This window comes from Oncorhynchus keta, chromosome 13, assembly GCF_023373465.1.
Source record: "Oncorhynchus keta strain PuntledgeMale-10-30-2019 chromosome 13, Oket_V2, whole genome shotgun sequence".
Classification (NCBI taxonomy): domain Eukaryota; kingdom Metazoa; phylum Chordata; class Actinopteri; order Salmoniformes; family Salmonidae; genus Oncorhynchus; species Oncorhynchus keta.
Window position 1 is genome coordinate 23,962,106 of NC_068433.1, and position 14,905 is coordinate 23,977,010.

The 14,905-nt window shown below is 44.8% G+C and overlaps 1 protein-coding gene across 5 annotated transcripts in view; it reads left to right on the forward strand.

Annotated features, from left to right (window-relative positions):
• The window catches only part of svep1 (sushi, von Willebrand factor type A, EGF and pentraxin domain containing 1), a 139,517-nt gene that overhangs the window by 76,580 nt on the left and 48,032 nt on the right, over window positions 1–14,905 (forward strand). For 4 of the 5 annotated variants that reach the window (XM_052459803.1, XM_052459805.1, XM_052459804.1 and 1 more), the window contains 6 exons: window positions 937–1,131; window positions 3,509–3,627; window positions 8,771–8,900; window positions 9,826–9,933; window positions 13,823–13,954; window positions 14,353–14,544. In XM_052459803.1, coding sequence (XP_052315763.1) covers window positions 937–1,131; window positions 3,509–3,627; window positions 8,771–8,900; window positions 9,826–9,933; window positions 13,823–13,954; window positions 14,353–14,544 — 876 coding nt within the window. Of the gene's footprint in view, window positions 1–936; window positions 1,132–3,508; window positions 3,628–8,098; window positions 8,312–8,770; window positions 8,901–9,825; window positions 9,934–13,822; window positions 13,955–14,352; window positions 14,545–14,905 lie in introns of those variants that run through there. The other variant, XM_052459807.1, reaches the window with a different exon arrangement.

Consider the following 14,905-nt stretch of genomic DNA (forward strand, 5'->3'; position numbering starts at 1 on the left):
CTCTTTCTCTTTCTCTTATATATATATATATACACACAGCCGTTCAAAAGTTTGTGGTCACTTAGAAATGTCCTTGTTTTTGAAAGAAAAGCACACAAACAGCTGAAAACTGTTGTACTGATTAAAGAAGCAATACAACTGGCCTTCTTTAGACTAGTTGAGAGTCTGGCGCATCAGCATTTGTGGCTTCGATTACAAGCTCAAAGAACTTTCTTCTGAAACTCGTCAGTCTATTCTTGTTCTGAGAAATGAAGGCTATTCCATGCGAGAAATTGCCAAGAAACTGCAGATCTCGTACAAGCTGTATACTACTCCATTCACAGAACATCGCAAACGGACTCTAACCAGAATGGAGAGAGACAGTCCAACATTACTTTAAGACATGAAGTTCAGTCAATATGGAAAATTTCTTCAAGCGCAGTCGCTAAACTGGCTCTCATGAGGACCGCCACAGGAAAGGAAGAACCAGAGTTACCTCTGCTACAGAGGATAAGTTCATTAGAGTTAACTGCACCTCAGAAACTGTAGCCCAAATAAATGCTTCACAGAGTTCAAGTATCAGAGAAATCTCAACATCAACTGTTCAGAGGAGACTGCGTGAAAGGCCTTCATGAAATAATTTATGCAAAGAAACCACTACTAAAGGACGCCAATAAGAAGAAGACACTTGCTTGGGCCAAGAAACTCAAGCAATTGACATTAGACTGGTGGAAATCGGTCCTATAATCTGTTCAGTGGAAATCTGGTATATCAAATATGAAGTATATTTTGATTTGAAACACTTTTCAGTCACTACATGTGTTATTTCATAGTTTTGATGTCTTCCGTATTATTCTATAATGTAGAAAATAGTAGAAATAAAGAAAAACCATTGCATGAGTAAGTGTGTCCAAACTTTTTACTGGTACTGTATTGTATATCTCTCTCTCGCCTCAGAGGTGCGTTGCCCCCCCATGGTGACTTTGAGGAACGTCCTGCTGTCGCCCCCTGCCTGTGGACAGAGGAAAGTGAAGCCTGGCACCTTGTGCCGCCTTGCCTGTCGCCACGGTTACCGTCTCCAGGGAGACCTGGAGGCACGCTGTCTCTCCTCCGGGGACTGGAGCGCTAACGTCCATAAAGCCACCTGCACAGGTAAAATAAAATGTAGGATACTGTGTGTGTGTGTGTGTGTGTGTGTGTGTGTGTGTGTGTGTGTGTGTGTGTGTGTGTGTGTGTGTGTGTGTGTGTGTGTGTGTGTGTGTGTGTGTGTGTGTGTGTGTGTGTGTGTGTGTGCGTGTGTGTGTGTGTGTGTGTGCTCGTGAGACAGTTTTCCATTCACCCCTTCTGCACCTTCCATGCATTTCTTTCCATGTGAACCTTCTGCTGACTGCTTTAGTAGTCTCTAATACAGAGGAGGACCAATCCCTGTGTTTGAGGGTTGGGGGAACAACGCTGTAATTGTATACAGCTTCTCCAGATGCTTTGCAGGTGAAAGAGGTGGCTGTAGAAAGAGTACTGTTTCGGGCTTTATATCCATACACTCATCCACACACATGCACGCATGGACACACACGCATGCACACACACGCGCCCGCGCCAGCACACATGCTCACACACACACACACGCATCCCTCATGGCCTCCAATAGAAAGCAGGCTGATTAAGGCTGTGTCATTAAAAAGTGGAAGTTACGTCGTAAAGATAAAAGGAGTGGAGGGAGGGAGGGAGGGAGAGAGGGATGGGGGATGTCATTGAGAGGGATGGCTGAGGAGGGGGGGAGGGAGGGAGGGAGGGAGGGAGGGAGGGAGGGAGGGAGGGAGGGAGGGAGGGAGGGAGGGAGGGAGGGAGGGAGGGAGGGAGGGAGGGAGGGAGGGAGGGAGGGGGAGGGAGGATATTGAGATCCATAGGATGGAAAAGGTGGTGTCTCCTCTGGTTCTCTTCTCAGAATCTGCCCTTCTCAGGTAGGGAGGAGGGAAAAGATTAAGAAAAGAGAGAAGAAGAGAGAAGTGAAAGAGAAGTGAAGAGAGAAAAGAAGATTAGAGAAAAGAGACGAGTAGAGAGAAGAAGATTAGAGAGAAAATAAGATTAGAGAAGAGAAGGGGTAGAGAGAAAAGAAGAGAAGAGTAGAGAAAAGAGAGGAGTAGAGAGAAGAGAATAGAAGAGTAGGGAATAGAAAGGAGTAGAGACAACAGAAGATTAGAGAAGAGAGAAGAGATGGGTCGAGAAGAAAAATGAAGAGAGTAGAGAAGAGAGAAGAGTTAGGTGGAGAAGAGAAGAGTATAGAGCTGACCTGGTTCCAGCCTCTCTCATAATACCTATTACACAAACAGTAAAATATTTCCCTTCCAATAAAGGGAAAACCCTGGCAGATCGGATCAGAAGGCTGTGTGTAAGTTTAATAGAGATGGATACTTCACTAGATGGGTCATGTCCAGCTGTGAACTTCCACACAACATGTAGTCCAGCTCTGTTCTCAATGACCTACCTGGCTTAGTAAAGGTTAGAGGGATTCAGGTGTTAGATGTGTTAGATATGACTAGCTGTGTGGAACTAGTGCTCAGTACAAAGGGTTAGCTTTGCGCTAGTAGTTGTATGGACAGTTTGTTAGAGGTACAGCTTGCAGTATTCAGGACATGTACTTCGTATATCCTAGAGCGTTAATGTTGATGTAAGGGATGGAACAGAGATAGTGATAATAGACTTATATGGCTATGAGGTGATGTCGATAATAAAGATGGACATATAATTGGCTATGAAGTGGCTATGAAGTCGATGTGACTACAGCACAATGAATTAAAAACAGAGGGGGCTCTGACGTGCTGTGTTAGAGAGGTCAGAGGTTATATGTGACATCACAGTGATAACAAGTAGCAGGGCCACATATGACGATGTGTGATGTAGAAGTCTGCATCGCCAATGGCACCCTACTCCCTACACAGTGCACTACCCCCTCAAAAGGAGTGCACTATGTAGGGAATTGGGTACCATTTGGGATGAAGCCAAAGTCTCTTCCTCGGTTTGTTGCTTTAGGTCATGTCCCTCTTGTAAGTGTACCCACTGGGCACAGACGTCAGTTCAACGTTTGGTTGAGTTTTCAACAAAAACATTTCACCATGTCATTGGATTTAGGTTAAAAGTTGGATGAAAACAATACAAAATGCCCGTAAGTTGATGACTTTTTTCAAGTCAAATCAGTTTCCCATGTTGATTCAACGTCATCACAGATTTTTTGGTTGAAATTACGTGGAAACAGCATTGATTCAACCAGTTTTTACCCACTGGGTATTGTTCTTGGAAGAGTTGGAGTTCATTCCGTCTTATTGAATGACAATAATATGGAGTCCCATCATGTGAAGTTAAACTGACTGGAATTGAAACAGAATCAAATTGATTTAGGATTTTTCTCACCCTCTTTATCCATCCTCTCCATCCACTCGAATACTTAAGACTGTCATTTATTTGTTGTTTATTTTCTCAACCTCTCCATCTCTGCCTTTCATCTGTGGTTTTGTTTTCTCACTCCATCCAGACTCAGAGCCCCCTTGGGTCCAGTGCCCCAGAGACGTGGTGGCAGAGACGGACGAGAGGCGTGGCACTGCCAACATCAGCTGGAACGTGCCTGCTGCTACTGACAACTCTGGGCAGGAGGTGAGGAGAGGCCTGTCTCTTTACTCCTCCAGGGGATGCTAGTGTTTCCATACGTACCTGACCTGAGGCAAAAGGTTGCCACGAGCAGCACCGCAGATGTTGAAAAGAGCGAGATGCAAGACTTCTCTCTCACACTGTCACACACTGTATCTGTGCATGGGGTTGCTTCACACTGTTACAGCCTGGTTGCCAGGGGACCAAAACAGGGGAGAAGAGGAGCCTCGCGCTTCAATCCTCTTAGTTGTTACGGACATTTACCCACCATGCTGTTTGCTTTCTGCATCTAAACTCAGCAAAAAAAAGAAACGTCCTCTCACTGTCAACTGCGTTTATTTTCAGCAAACTTAACATGTGTAAATATTTGTATGAACAGAACAAGAATCAACAACTGAGACATAAACTGAACAAGTTCCACAGACATGTGACTAACAGAAATGGAATAATGTGTCCCTGAGCAAAGGGGGTGTCCAAATCAAAAGTAACAGTTAGTATCTGGTGTGGCCACCAGCTGCATTAAGTAATGTAGTGCATCTCCTCCTCATGGACTGCACCAGATTTGCCAGTTCTTGCTGTGAGATGGTACCCCACTCTTCCATCAAGGCACCTGCAAGTTCCCTTGACATTTCTGGGGGGAATGGTCCTAGCCCTGACCCTCCGATCCAACAGGTCACAGACGTGCTCAATGGGATTGAGATCCGGGCTCTTCTCTGGCCATGGCAGAACATTGACATTCCTTGCAGGAAATCAAGCACAGAACGAGCAATATGGCTGGTGGCATTGTCATGCTGAAGGGTCATGTCAGGATGACCTGCAATGACAAGAAGCTCAGTCCGATGATGCTGTGACACACCGCCCCAGACCATGATGGACCAACCACCTCCAAATCGATCCCGCTCCAGAGTACAGGCCTCAGTGTAACGCTCATTCCCTCGACGATAAACGCGAATCCGACCACCACCCCTGGTGAGACAAAACTGCGACTCGTCAGTGAAGAGCACTTTTTGCCAGTCCTGTCTGGTCCAGCGACAGTGGGTTTGTGCCCATAGACGACATTGTTGCCGGTGATGTCTGGTGAGGACCTGCCTTACAACAGTCCTACAAGCCCTCAGTCCAGCCTCTCTCAGCCTATTGCGGACAGTCTGAGCACTGATGGAGGGATTGTGCGTTCCTGGTGTAACTCGGGCAGTTGTTGTTGCCATCCTGTACCTGTCCCGCAGGTGGGATGTTCGGATGTATCGATCCTGTGCAGGTGTTGTTATAAGTGGTCTGCCACTGCGAGGACGATCAGCTGTCCATCCTGTCTCCCTGTAGTGCTGTTTTAGGCGTCTCACAGTACATACATAGCAATTTATTGCCCTGGCCACATCTGCAGTCCTCATGCCTTCTTGCAGCATGCCTAAGGTACATTCATGCAGATGAGAAGGGAGCCTTGGCATCTTTCTTTTGGTGTTTTTCAGAGTCAGTAGAAAGGCCTCTGTAGTGTCCTAAGTTTTCATAACTGTGACTTTAATTGCCTACCGTTTGTAAGCTGTTCGTGTCTTAACGACCATTCCTTCATTTTTATTTTTATTTTTTATTTATCCATTATTTTACCAGGTAAGTTGACTGAGAACACATTCTCATTTGCAGCAACGACCTGGAGAATAGTTACAGGGGAGAGGAGGGGGATGAATGAGCCAATTGTAAACTGACCATGTTCATGAATTGTTTATGGTTCATTGAACAAGCGTGGGAAACAGTGTTTAAACCCTTTACAATGAAGATCTGTGTTATTTGGATTTTTAAGAATGATCTTTGAAAGACCGGGTCCTGAAAAAGGGCTGTTTCCTTTTTTTCTGAGTTTCCATCATCTAAGTCTTTAACCTTTAATCTTTTTTCGTGAACAGCTTTTCACAGAGTCACAAGGTGAAAAACATCAACCCAGTCCCCAAAGAGCAAACAGTAGCACAGTGTAAAGGAACAAGGAAAAACTCCCAAGGAAGGAAGAATACTGTAGTGGAACTAAACCTGTCAGGGTTTATTTAAAAATAAATTATTTTTATTTCACCTTTATTTAACCAGGTAGGCAAGTTGAGAACAAGTTCTCATTTACAATTGCGACCTGGCCGAGATAAAGCAAAGCAGTTCGACACATACAGCAACACAGAGTTAGACATAGAGTAAAACAAACATACAGTCAATAATACAGTAGAAAAATAAGTATATATACGATGTGAACAAATGAGGTGAGATAAGGGAGGTAAAGGCAAAAAAAGGCCATGGTGGCAAAGTAAATACAATATAGCAAGTAAAACACTGGAATGGTAGATTTGCAGTGGAAGAATGTGCAAAGTAGAAATAAAAATAATGAGGTACAAAGGAGCTAAATAAATAAATAAATAAATACAGTAGGGGAAGAGGTAGTTGTTTGGGCTAAATTATAGATGGGCTATGTACAGGTGCAGTAATCTGTGAGCTGCTCTGACAGCTGGTGCTTAAAGCTAGTGAGGGAGATAAGTGTTTCCAGTTTCAGAGATTTTTGTAGTTCGTTCCAGTCATTGGCAGCAGAGAACTGGAAGGAGAGGCGGCCAAAGGAAGAAGGTCATAGTGGTGGGTAGTATATGGGTCTTTGGTGACGAAACGGATGGCACTGTGATAGACTGCATCCAATTGATTGAGTAGGGTATTGGAGGCTATTTTGTAAATGACATCGCCGAAGTCGAGGATCGGTAGGATGGTCAGCTTTACGAGGGTATGTTTGGCAGCATGAGTGAAGGATACTTTGTTGCGAAATAGGAAGCCAATTCTAGATTTAACTTTGGATTGGAGATGTTTGATGTGAGTCTGGAAGGAGAGTTTACAGTCTAACCAGACACCTAGGTATTTGTAGTTGTCCACATATTCTAAGTCAGAACCGTTCAGAGTAGTGATGCTGGACGGGCGGGTGGGCAGGTGCAGGCTGCGATCGGTTAAAGAGCATGCATTTAGTTTTACTTGCCTTTAAGAGCAGTTGGAGGCCACGGAAGGAGAGTTGTATGGCATTGAAGCTCATCTGGAGGGTTGTTAACAGAGTGTCCAAAGAAAGGCCAGAAGTGTACAGAATGCTGACGTCTGCGTAGAGGTGGATCAGAGACTCACCAGCAGCAAGAGCGACATCATTGATGTAAACAGAGAAGAGCGTTGGCCCAAGAATTGAACCCTGTGGCACCCCCATAGAGACTGCCAGAGGCCCGGACAACAGGTCCTCCGATTTGACACACTGAACTCTATCAGAGAAGTAGTTGGTGAACCAGGTGAGGCAATCATTTGAGAAACCAAGGCTATCGAGTCTGCCGATGAGGATGTGATGATTGACAGAGTCGAAAGCCTTGGCCAGGTCAATGAATATGGCTGCACAGTATTGTTTCTTATCGATGGCGGTTAAGATATCGTTTAGGACCTTGAATGGTAACGGTGTTCTATTGACCACTGACCCCTAATTACCCCTAACAAATACAATGCTATTTCTCTGTAAACAAATTAACAACAGACTTTCAGCATGCTTGTACAGAACGGCATTCAACGTGTACTGCACTGACACAAATGACTGATGATTGGTTGAAAGAAATTGATAATAAGAAGATTGTGGGAACTGTACTGTTATATTTCAGTGCAGCCTTTGATATCATTGATCATAACCTGTTGTTGAGAAGAATTATGTGTTATGGCTTTTGAATCTCTGCCAAATCGTAGATTCAGAGCTATCTATCTAAAATAACTTAGAGGGTTTTCTTTAATGGAAGGTGCTCTAATGTCAAACATGTCAAATGTGGTGTACCGCAGGGCAGCTCTCTAGGCCCTCTACTCTTTCATTTTTATCAATGACCTGCCACTGGCATTAAACAAAGCATGTGTGTCTATGTATGCTGATGATTCAGCTATCTCCTCATCAGAAACCACAGCTAATGAAGTCACTGAAAGTCTTAACAAAGAGTTGCAGTCTGTTTTGGAATGGGTGGCCAGTAATAAACTGGTCCTGAACATCTATTAATCTAAGAGCATTGTATTTGGTACAAATCATTCCCTAAGTTCTAGACCTGAATCTGGTAATAAATGGTGTGGCTGTTGAACAAGTTGAAGAGACTCAATGGCTTGGTGTTACTTTAGACTGTAAACTGTCATGGTCAAAACATATAGATTCAATGGTTGTAAAGATGGGGAGAGGTCTGTCCGTAATAAAGAGATGCTCAGCTTTTTTGACAGAACACTCCATAAAGCAAGTCCTGCATGCTCTAGCTTTATCTTATCTTGATTATTGTCCGGTCATATGGTCAAGTGATGCAAAGAAAGGCCTAGTTAAGCTGCAGCAGAACCAGAAGGGAGCGACACGTCTTGCTCTTCATTGTAATCATAGGGTTTATATTAATACTATGCATGCCAGTCTCTCTTGGCTAAGAGTTAAGGAAAGACTGCCTGCCTCACTTCTTGTTTTTATAAGAAACATTAATGTGTTGGAAATTCTAAATTGTTTGCGTGGTCAGCTTACACACAACACTGACACACACACTTACCCCACCAGGCATGCCACCAGGGGTCTTTTCACAGAACAAATTCAAGGAAAGATATAGTATTATACAGAACCATCTTATATAACGAAAGCGGACAGCAAACCTGGCTTCAAAAAACAAATAAAGCAACACCTCACGGCACAACGCCTCTCCCGCAGGTAACCTACTTGTTGTGTGTATGTACTGGCATGTACAGTATCAGTCAAAAGAGTGTGCAAAGCTGTCATCAAGAATCTGAAATCTAAAATATATTTTGATTTGTTTAACACTTTTTTGGTTGCTACATGATTCCATATGTGTACTTTCATAGTTTTGATGTCTTCACTATTATTCTACAATGTAGAAAATTGTAAAAATAAAGAAAAACCCTTGAATGAGTAGGTGTGTCCAAGCTTTTGACTGGTACTGTATGTGTAACTGATAGACGCACACACACACACACACACACTCAATGTTAATGTTTTTAAATCTATGTAAATTGTAAAGTCCTTTGTCTGTAATGTCTTTTTAGTTTTGTGTCAGACCCCATTAGGACTAGCTGTCGCCATTGGTGTCGGCTAATGGGGATCCTAATAAATCAAATAAAAAATCAAATACCTCCGACCTCTGCCCTCTAGGTCCTGGTCCAGGTGAAACCTGTGTACACCCCTCCCCAGCTGTTCCCTATAGGAGAGGAGAGGATCACCTATGCAGCTACAGACCGTGCCGGGAACCAGGCTAACTGTACCTTCACTGTCACTGTCATTGGTGAGGTCAGATCACAACCACAAATCAACCACACCACAACCACATCACATCCACCTCATAACCACATCACAACCAACCATCAGATCACAAACACATATCACAACCACATATTAGAACCACATCCCAATCATAAAACAACTCAACAAAACAAAACCAATGTGAAACAAGTAGTTGAGATTGTGGCCCTGATTTTTCCTGACCACACGACCTGACCCAGGAAAAGGAAAAACTCCAGGCCCTAGTTATACTGTAGCTTTCAATTTGCGGCCAGAGTTTTTCCTGATCAGGTTACGTTTTCAGGAAATACTTGTGGTAGTTCCTATTTCCAATGACTCAGTTGGTACTTGAAACTCCGGAGTTGTGGGTTCGATTCCCTCATGGGCCGCACATAACGTATTAAACACGTGTCTACTGTAAGTCACTTTGGGTAAAAGCGTCTGGCTAAATAACTCGTCTACACAGTAGTCACAGGTGCCAAGCAAACTCAAGTGCACAACGTGTGAAAAATAAGGGTGTCCAGTGTCACACACTTGATACCCTCAGAACTCAAGGGGGAAAAGCACTGCGGTAAGCCGTAAACATTTCCATGTGCTATTATGAAGAAACGCAGTGTTTTTTTTTTTATTACACACACATGTTTAACTGGTGCCCTTGAAAACAGCGCCTACCACTAAGACTATATAATGTAGCATACTTTAACATAGGGTTACATTTTATTGTTATCCTATTTTAGGAATACCACTACTGCTAATATGTTAGTAGTTCTAATTTAACGTAGCTACAATGCTAAACACTAAATCAAAATCCAACATTCAGGTGGACATGAAATGTCCTTCCTTACCTCTTCTAAATGTGTTGTGCATACTTGGTTGTCATGGTCAAACTTTGTTCCCTCCCTGACAACGGTGATGGTGTTCCTTCCTAGATACGGAGCCCCCTGTGATTGACAGGTGCAGGTCGCCACCCACTTTCCAGGCCACAGACATGCAGACGGCCGTCGTTTGGGAGGTGCCGCAGTTTTCCGACAACTCAGGTATGCGGTATCCCAGACTGCACCTCTTCCGCTCCCTCTCTCTCTTTCTCTCTTTCTCGGTTTCTCTCTCTCTCTCTCTCTCTCTCACTCTCTCTCTCACTCCAGAGGGGACTAATGGTTAAACAGGGTCTTTTCCGTCAGGTGATTGGAAAAAGGAGACGGTGGGAAATAATGTGTGTGTGTGTCTGAGTATGTGCATGTGTGTGTGTGTGTGTGTGTGTGTGTGTGTGTGTGTGTGTGTGTGTGTGTAACAATGGAATGGTGGGAACCAGACAGACAGACAAGGGTGTGGTACAGACAGTATGTTAATGTCATTGCCATGCTATTAAAGAGGGGTGCGGTTCAATTCATCTGAGAGATACAGGTACACTACATAGCCAAAAGTATGAGGACACCCCTTCAAATGAGTGGATTTGGCTATTTCAGCCACACCCGTTGCTGACAGGTGTAGAAATTGAGCGCACAGCCATGCAATCATAGACAAACATTGGCAGTAGAATGGCCCGTACTGAAGAGCTCAGTGACTTTCAATGTGGCACTGTCCTAGGATGCCACTGTTCCAACAAGTCAGTCGTCAAATGTATTCCCTGCTCGAGCTGCCCCGGTCAACTGTAAGTGCTGTTAAGGTGAAGTGGAAACATCTAGGAGTAACAACGGCTCAGCTGCGAAGTGATAGGCTACACAAGCTCACAGAACGGGACTGCCGAGGGCTGAAGCACAACGCACGTAAAAAAAAATGTCTGTCCTCGGTTGCAACACTCAGCACAAGAACTGTTCGTCGGGAGCTTCATGAAATGGGTTTCCATGGCCAGCAGCCGCACACAAGCCTAAGGTCACCATGCGCAATGCCAATCGTCAGCTGGAGTGGTGTAAATTTGCCGCCATTGGAGTAATGGAAATACGTTCCGTGTAGCGATGAATCACACATCACCATCTGGCAATCCAATGGACGAATCTGGGTTTGGCGGATGCTACCTGCCCCAATGCATAGTGCCAACTGTAATGTTTGGTGGAGGCGGAATAATGGTCTGGGGCTGTTTTTCATGGTTCGGGTTATGCCCCTTAGTTTCAATGAAGGGAAATCTTAACGCTGCATTATACAATGGCATTCTAGATGATTCTGTGTTCCAACTTTGTGGCAACAGTGTGGGGAAGGCCCTTTCTTGTTTCAGTATGACAATGCCCCCGTGCACAAAGCGAGGTCCATACAGAAATGGTTTGTCGAGATCGGTGTGGAAGAACTTGACTGGCCTGCACAGAGCCCAGACCTCAATTGAACACATTTGGGATGAATTGCGAGACAGGCCTAATTGCCCAACACCAGTGCCCGACCTCACTAATGCTCTTGTGGTTGAATAGAAGCAAGTCCCTGCAGCAATGTTCCAACATCTATTGGGAAGCCTTCCCAGAAGAGTGGAGGCTGTTGTAGCAGCAAAAGGGGGGACCAGCTCCATATTAATACCTATGATTTTGGAATGAGGTGTTCGTCGAGCAAGGCATCATAGAGAACACACACACACACACGCACACATCATAGAGTGATGTTAATTGTGGACATCTCATCCTGGCTAGCTCACAGACAGACAGAACTTCCCCAAACATCAGCCCTGTGAACAGGTACTACACCATTACTACACCATGACTCTCTGTATATCTGTATATCACTCTCTTTATATCACTGTCCTACTGGGAGCTTACACACGCAGACACACAGACAGATACACACACATGTGCGCGTACACACATAGCGTAGACACGTGGTATATACACACATGAACGCACACACATAGTCAGACTTATACTCAGACACATACAGTACACACACACACACTAACCTTCCTGCCAAGGTCCACACATGATATGCCTTCAACAAACAGAAGTAACCACATGGTGGTTTTCAGCTGAGGTGGCGCGACGACGTCACTGCGACGTTGATCCAACGTCAGCATGTTTTTGTTTTTCCATCAGGCCCACGCCCTGATTCCCAACACTCCCCCAGCCCCCCGCTTCACACACACGCACTTGTCCCTGGTGCGGCCTGGGTTCTATTTAATTAGAGACTGGCTGGCTGGGGAGACACGGCCAGGACACCACTCAGCCAGACTTGTCAGCCTGGCTGGAATGAGAATGTCTCTCTTCTCTGCTGTCTGTGTTAGAGAGGGTGTGTGTGTGTGTGTGTGTGTGTGTGTGTGTGTGTGTGTGTGTGTGTGTGTGTGTGTGTGTGTGTGTGCGTGTGCGTGTGTGTGCGTGTGCGTGTGTGTGTGTGTGTGTGTGTGTGTGTGTGTGTGTGTGTGTGTGTGTGTGTGACACATGTTATGCATTATAGTTCAGATAAATACACCAAATATTGTTGTTGTGGGGGGAGGCCAGGGGGAGGTGCTCATTTTGGAAGTGGGCTGCTCATTGGACGTCCACATGGAGCAGGCCTTTGCCGCGAAGCTGCTTAAATACCAGCCCCTCGGGGAACGCTCGGGCAGCCTCGGGGTGGAGGTGCAAGCTGGTGGGGCTGATTTGGTAGTCTCGGCCACGTACGCAGGCTTGCAGTGCGTGGCCTCCAGATTGCGGGCCTGACAACAACTAGGGCAAAGCAATTGGCTAGGTACTGCTCTGTTTCAGCAGTCATGGGCAGCCTAGCTGTTTGGGGAAGGAGGTGCTCTCTGTACCCTCGAGTGCGATGCACTTGAAATGTTTGGATGCTTTTTTTTGTACATTTGATTGGTGGATTCAAATAAAGTATTTAATGCGATGTGTGTGTCCATGGGAGAGGAATATAATAGGTCAGCTTGTGGAGATCCCTCTTCTCTCTCTCTCTCTCTCTCTCTCTCTCTCTCTCTCTCTCTCTCTCTCTCTCTCTCTCTCTCTCTCTTTATCTCTCTCTCTCTCTCTTTATCTCTCTCTCTCTCTCCCTCCCTCTCTCTTTATCTCTCTCCCTCTTTCCAACTCTCTCTCTTCTCTTTATCTCGCCAACCTATCCATCCCTCCAGCTGGTAGCAATTACCCCCAGACTGCCCAGATGATGATTATTATTCTGGTGCCATGTGATGCCCAGAGAGACACCAGCCAGACGTTTTCATGTGTCAACATGCCCTGCTTTATTATAACTTCTCTGGTTTACCAGGACTAGACTGACTCATTTGGAGTAGGGTGACGTTGCCTCTAGACGTTGATCTTGGGTCAGTATGACATTTTCCTCACTGATGGTTAAGGTTATGATTGGGGGGAAGCTGATCCTAGATCTGTACTTAGGGGAAACTTCATCCCACAGTTACTCATTCTGCTATGTATACACTAACTGGCAACCCAACACTGCCCTCTGATGGCCTGTCCCAGAAGTGCAATTCACTTTTGGGGAAATATACTGTATAGACCTTGAACACTGCTAATCAGTAACTCAGAATAATGATAATAATTTTGGTCTTGATTGTGGGAAGGTTGCATTCAACCGAGAAAATGATAAGAAATTATAAGAAAGTACATTGTTTGTAGCAGTTGAAACAATAACAAATAATTATCCCCGCCCCTGTTTTGTTCAAAACCTTGGGGATGGCGCTGGAGAAATGAAACCACTCTCAAATTGATACAGTAGACAGAGCAATGGATGCAAGGATCAACCATCCATGATATCAAAATGAGAGTTTTAACCATGTTTTGAGGCTATATAGTGTTTGTTTACATTTACTTTGTTTACAAAAGCGTATATTTTGGGTTCTGATGGGGTACGAAAGTTGAGCTAAGCTCATGAGGCATTTATACATTCATTTTTTTAATTTATGAGTCCAAATATGTAGGTAGCAACTGGCACATAGACAGGTCTGTAATATAATTTTGGCTTCTGTACAGTATGTAAGTGTTGGTTATTGTTGTTGTTGTGTTTATGTACCATTCCCAGGTGGGCGTCTGAGTGTGTCCACCACCCACACACCCGGCTCTCTCTTCTCTGTGGGAGAGACGGTGGTGAGCTACACAGCTGCCGACCAGGCAGGCAACAATCGCACCTGTGACCTCACCATCACTGTACAAGGTAACAGGAAGTAGAGTTTACTAGAGTTAAACAGAGTTTACTAGAGTTCACTGGATTACTGTATTCTGTCTCTTTGCTGTATTCTGGACTTCTTGAGGGAATTAAAGGGATATTTAAATAATCATGATTTTATGTCACATGAATTTTGTTACACAATGTTTAATTTGGAGATTAGGGATAGATCTCAAATCACTTGTTTGGTACTGTACTGCTCCTTTGCTATCCACAGTTCTTCCTTACTTCTTCTTGTACCACATTACTCATCAATGTAGAGACAGGGAGTCCATGCAACAAATACAAGTTCATTCTTGCTTTTTTAAATTTTAAATTCAATATAATTAAGCCAGCCCCATAACTATACTACCCATAAAACCCTGTGTGTCTTTCTTATGTCCCAGGGTCTACTTGTGAGCAACCATTTGCGCCAGTGAACGGGGGGTTCGCCTGTTCTGATGAAGAGGACGGGGTCAACTGTACTCTGTACTGTAACGCTGGATACAGCTTCACACGGCAGACTGTCCACAGCTACTTCTGTGCCAACAACGGAGTGTGGGAGCCGCCACACTCGCCCGATAGACCCGACTGCTCCTGTGAGTGACCTTAGTCATAGGTGCATCCCAAATGGAACCCTATTCACTATATACAGTAGTGTACTACTTTGGGCTCTGGTCTTTGGGCTCTTGTCTATGGTCTTTGGGCTCTTGTCTCTGGTCTTTGGGCTTTGGTCTTTGGGCTCTGGTCTTTGGGCTCTTGTCTTTGGTATTTGGTCTTTGGGCTCTGGTCTTTGGTCTTTTGTCTTTGGGCTCTGGTCTTTGGGCTCTGGTCTTTGTGCTCTGGTCTTTGGGCTCTGGTCTTTGGTCTTTGGGCTCTGGTCTTTGGGCTCTGGTCTTTGGGCTCTGGTCTTTGGGCTCTGGTCTTTGGGCTCTTTGGGCTCTTGTCTCTGGACTTTGT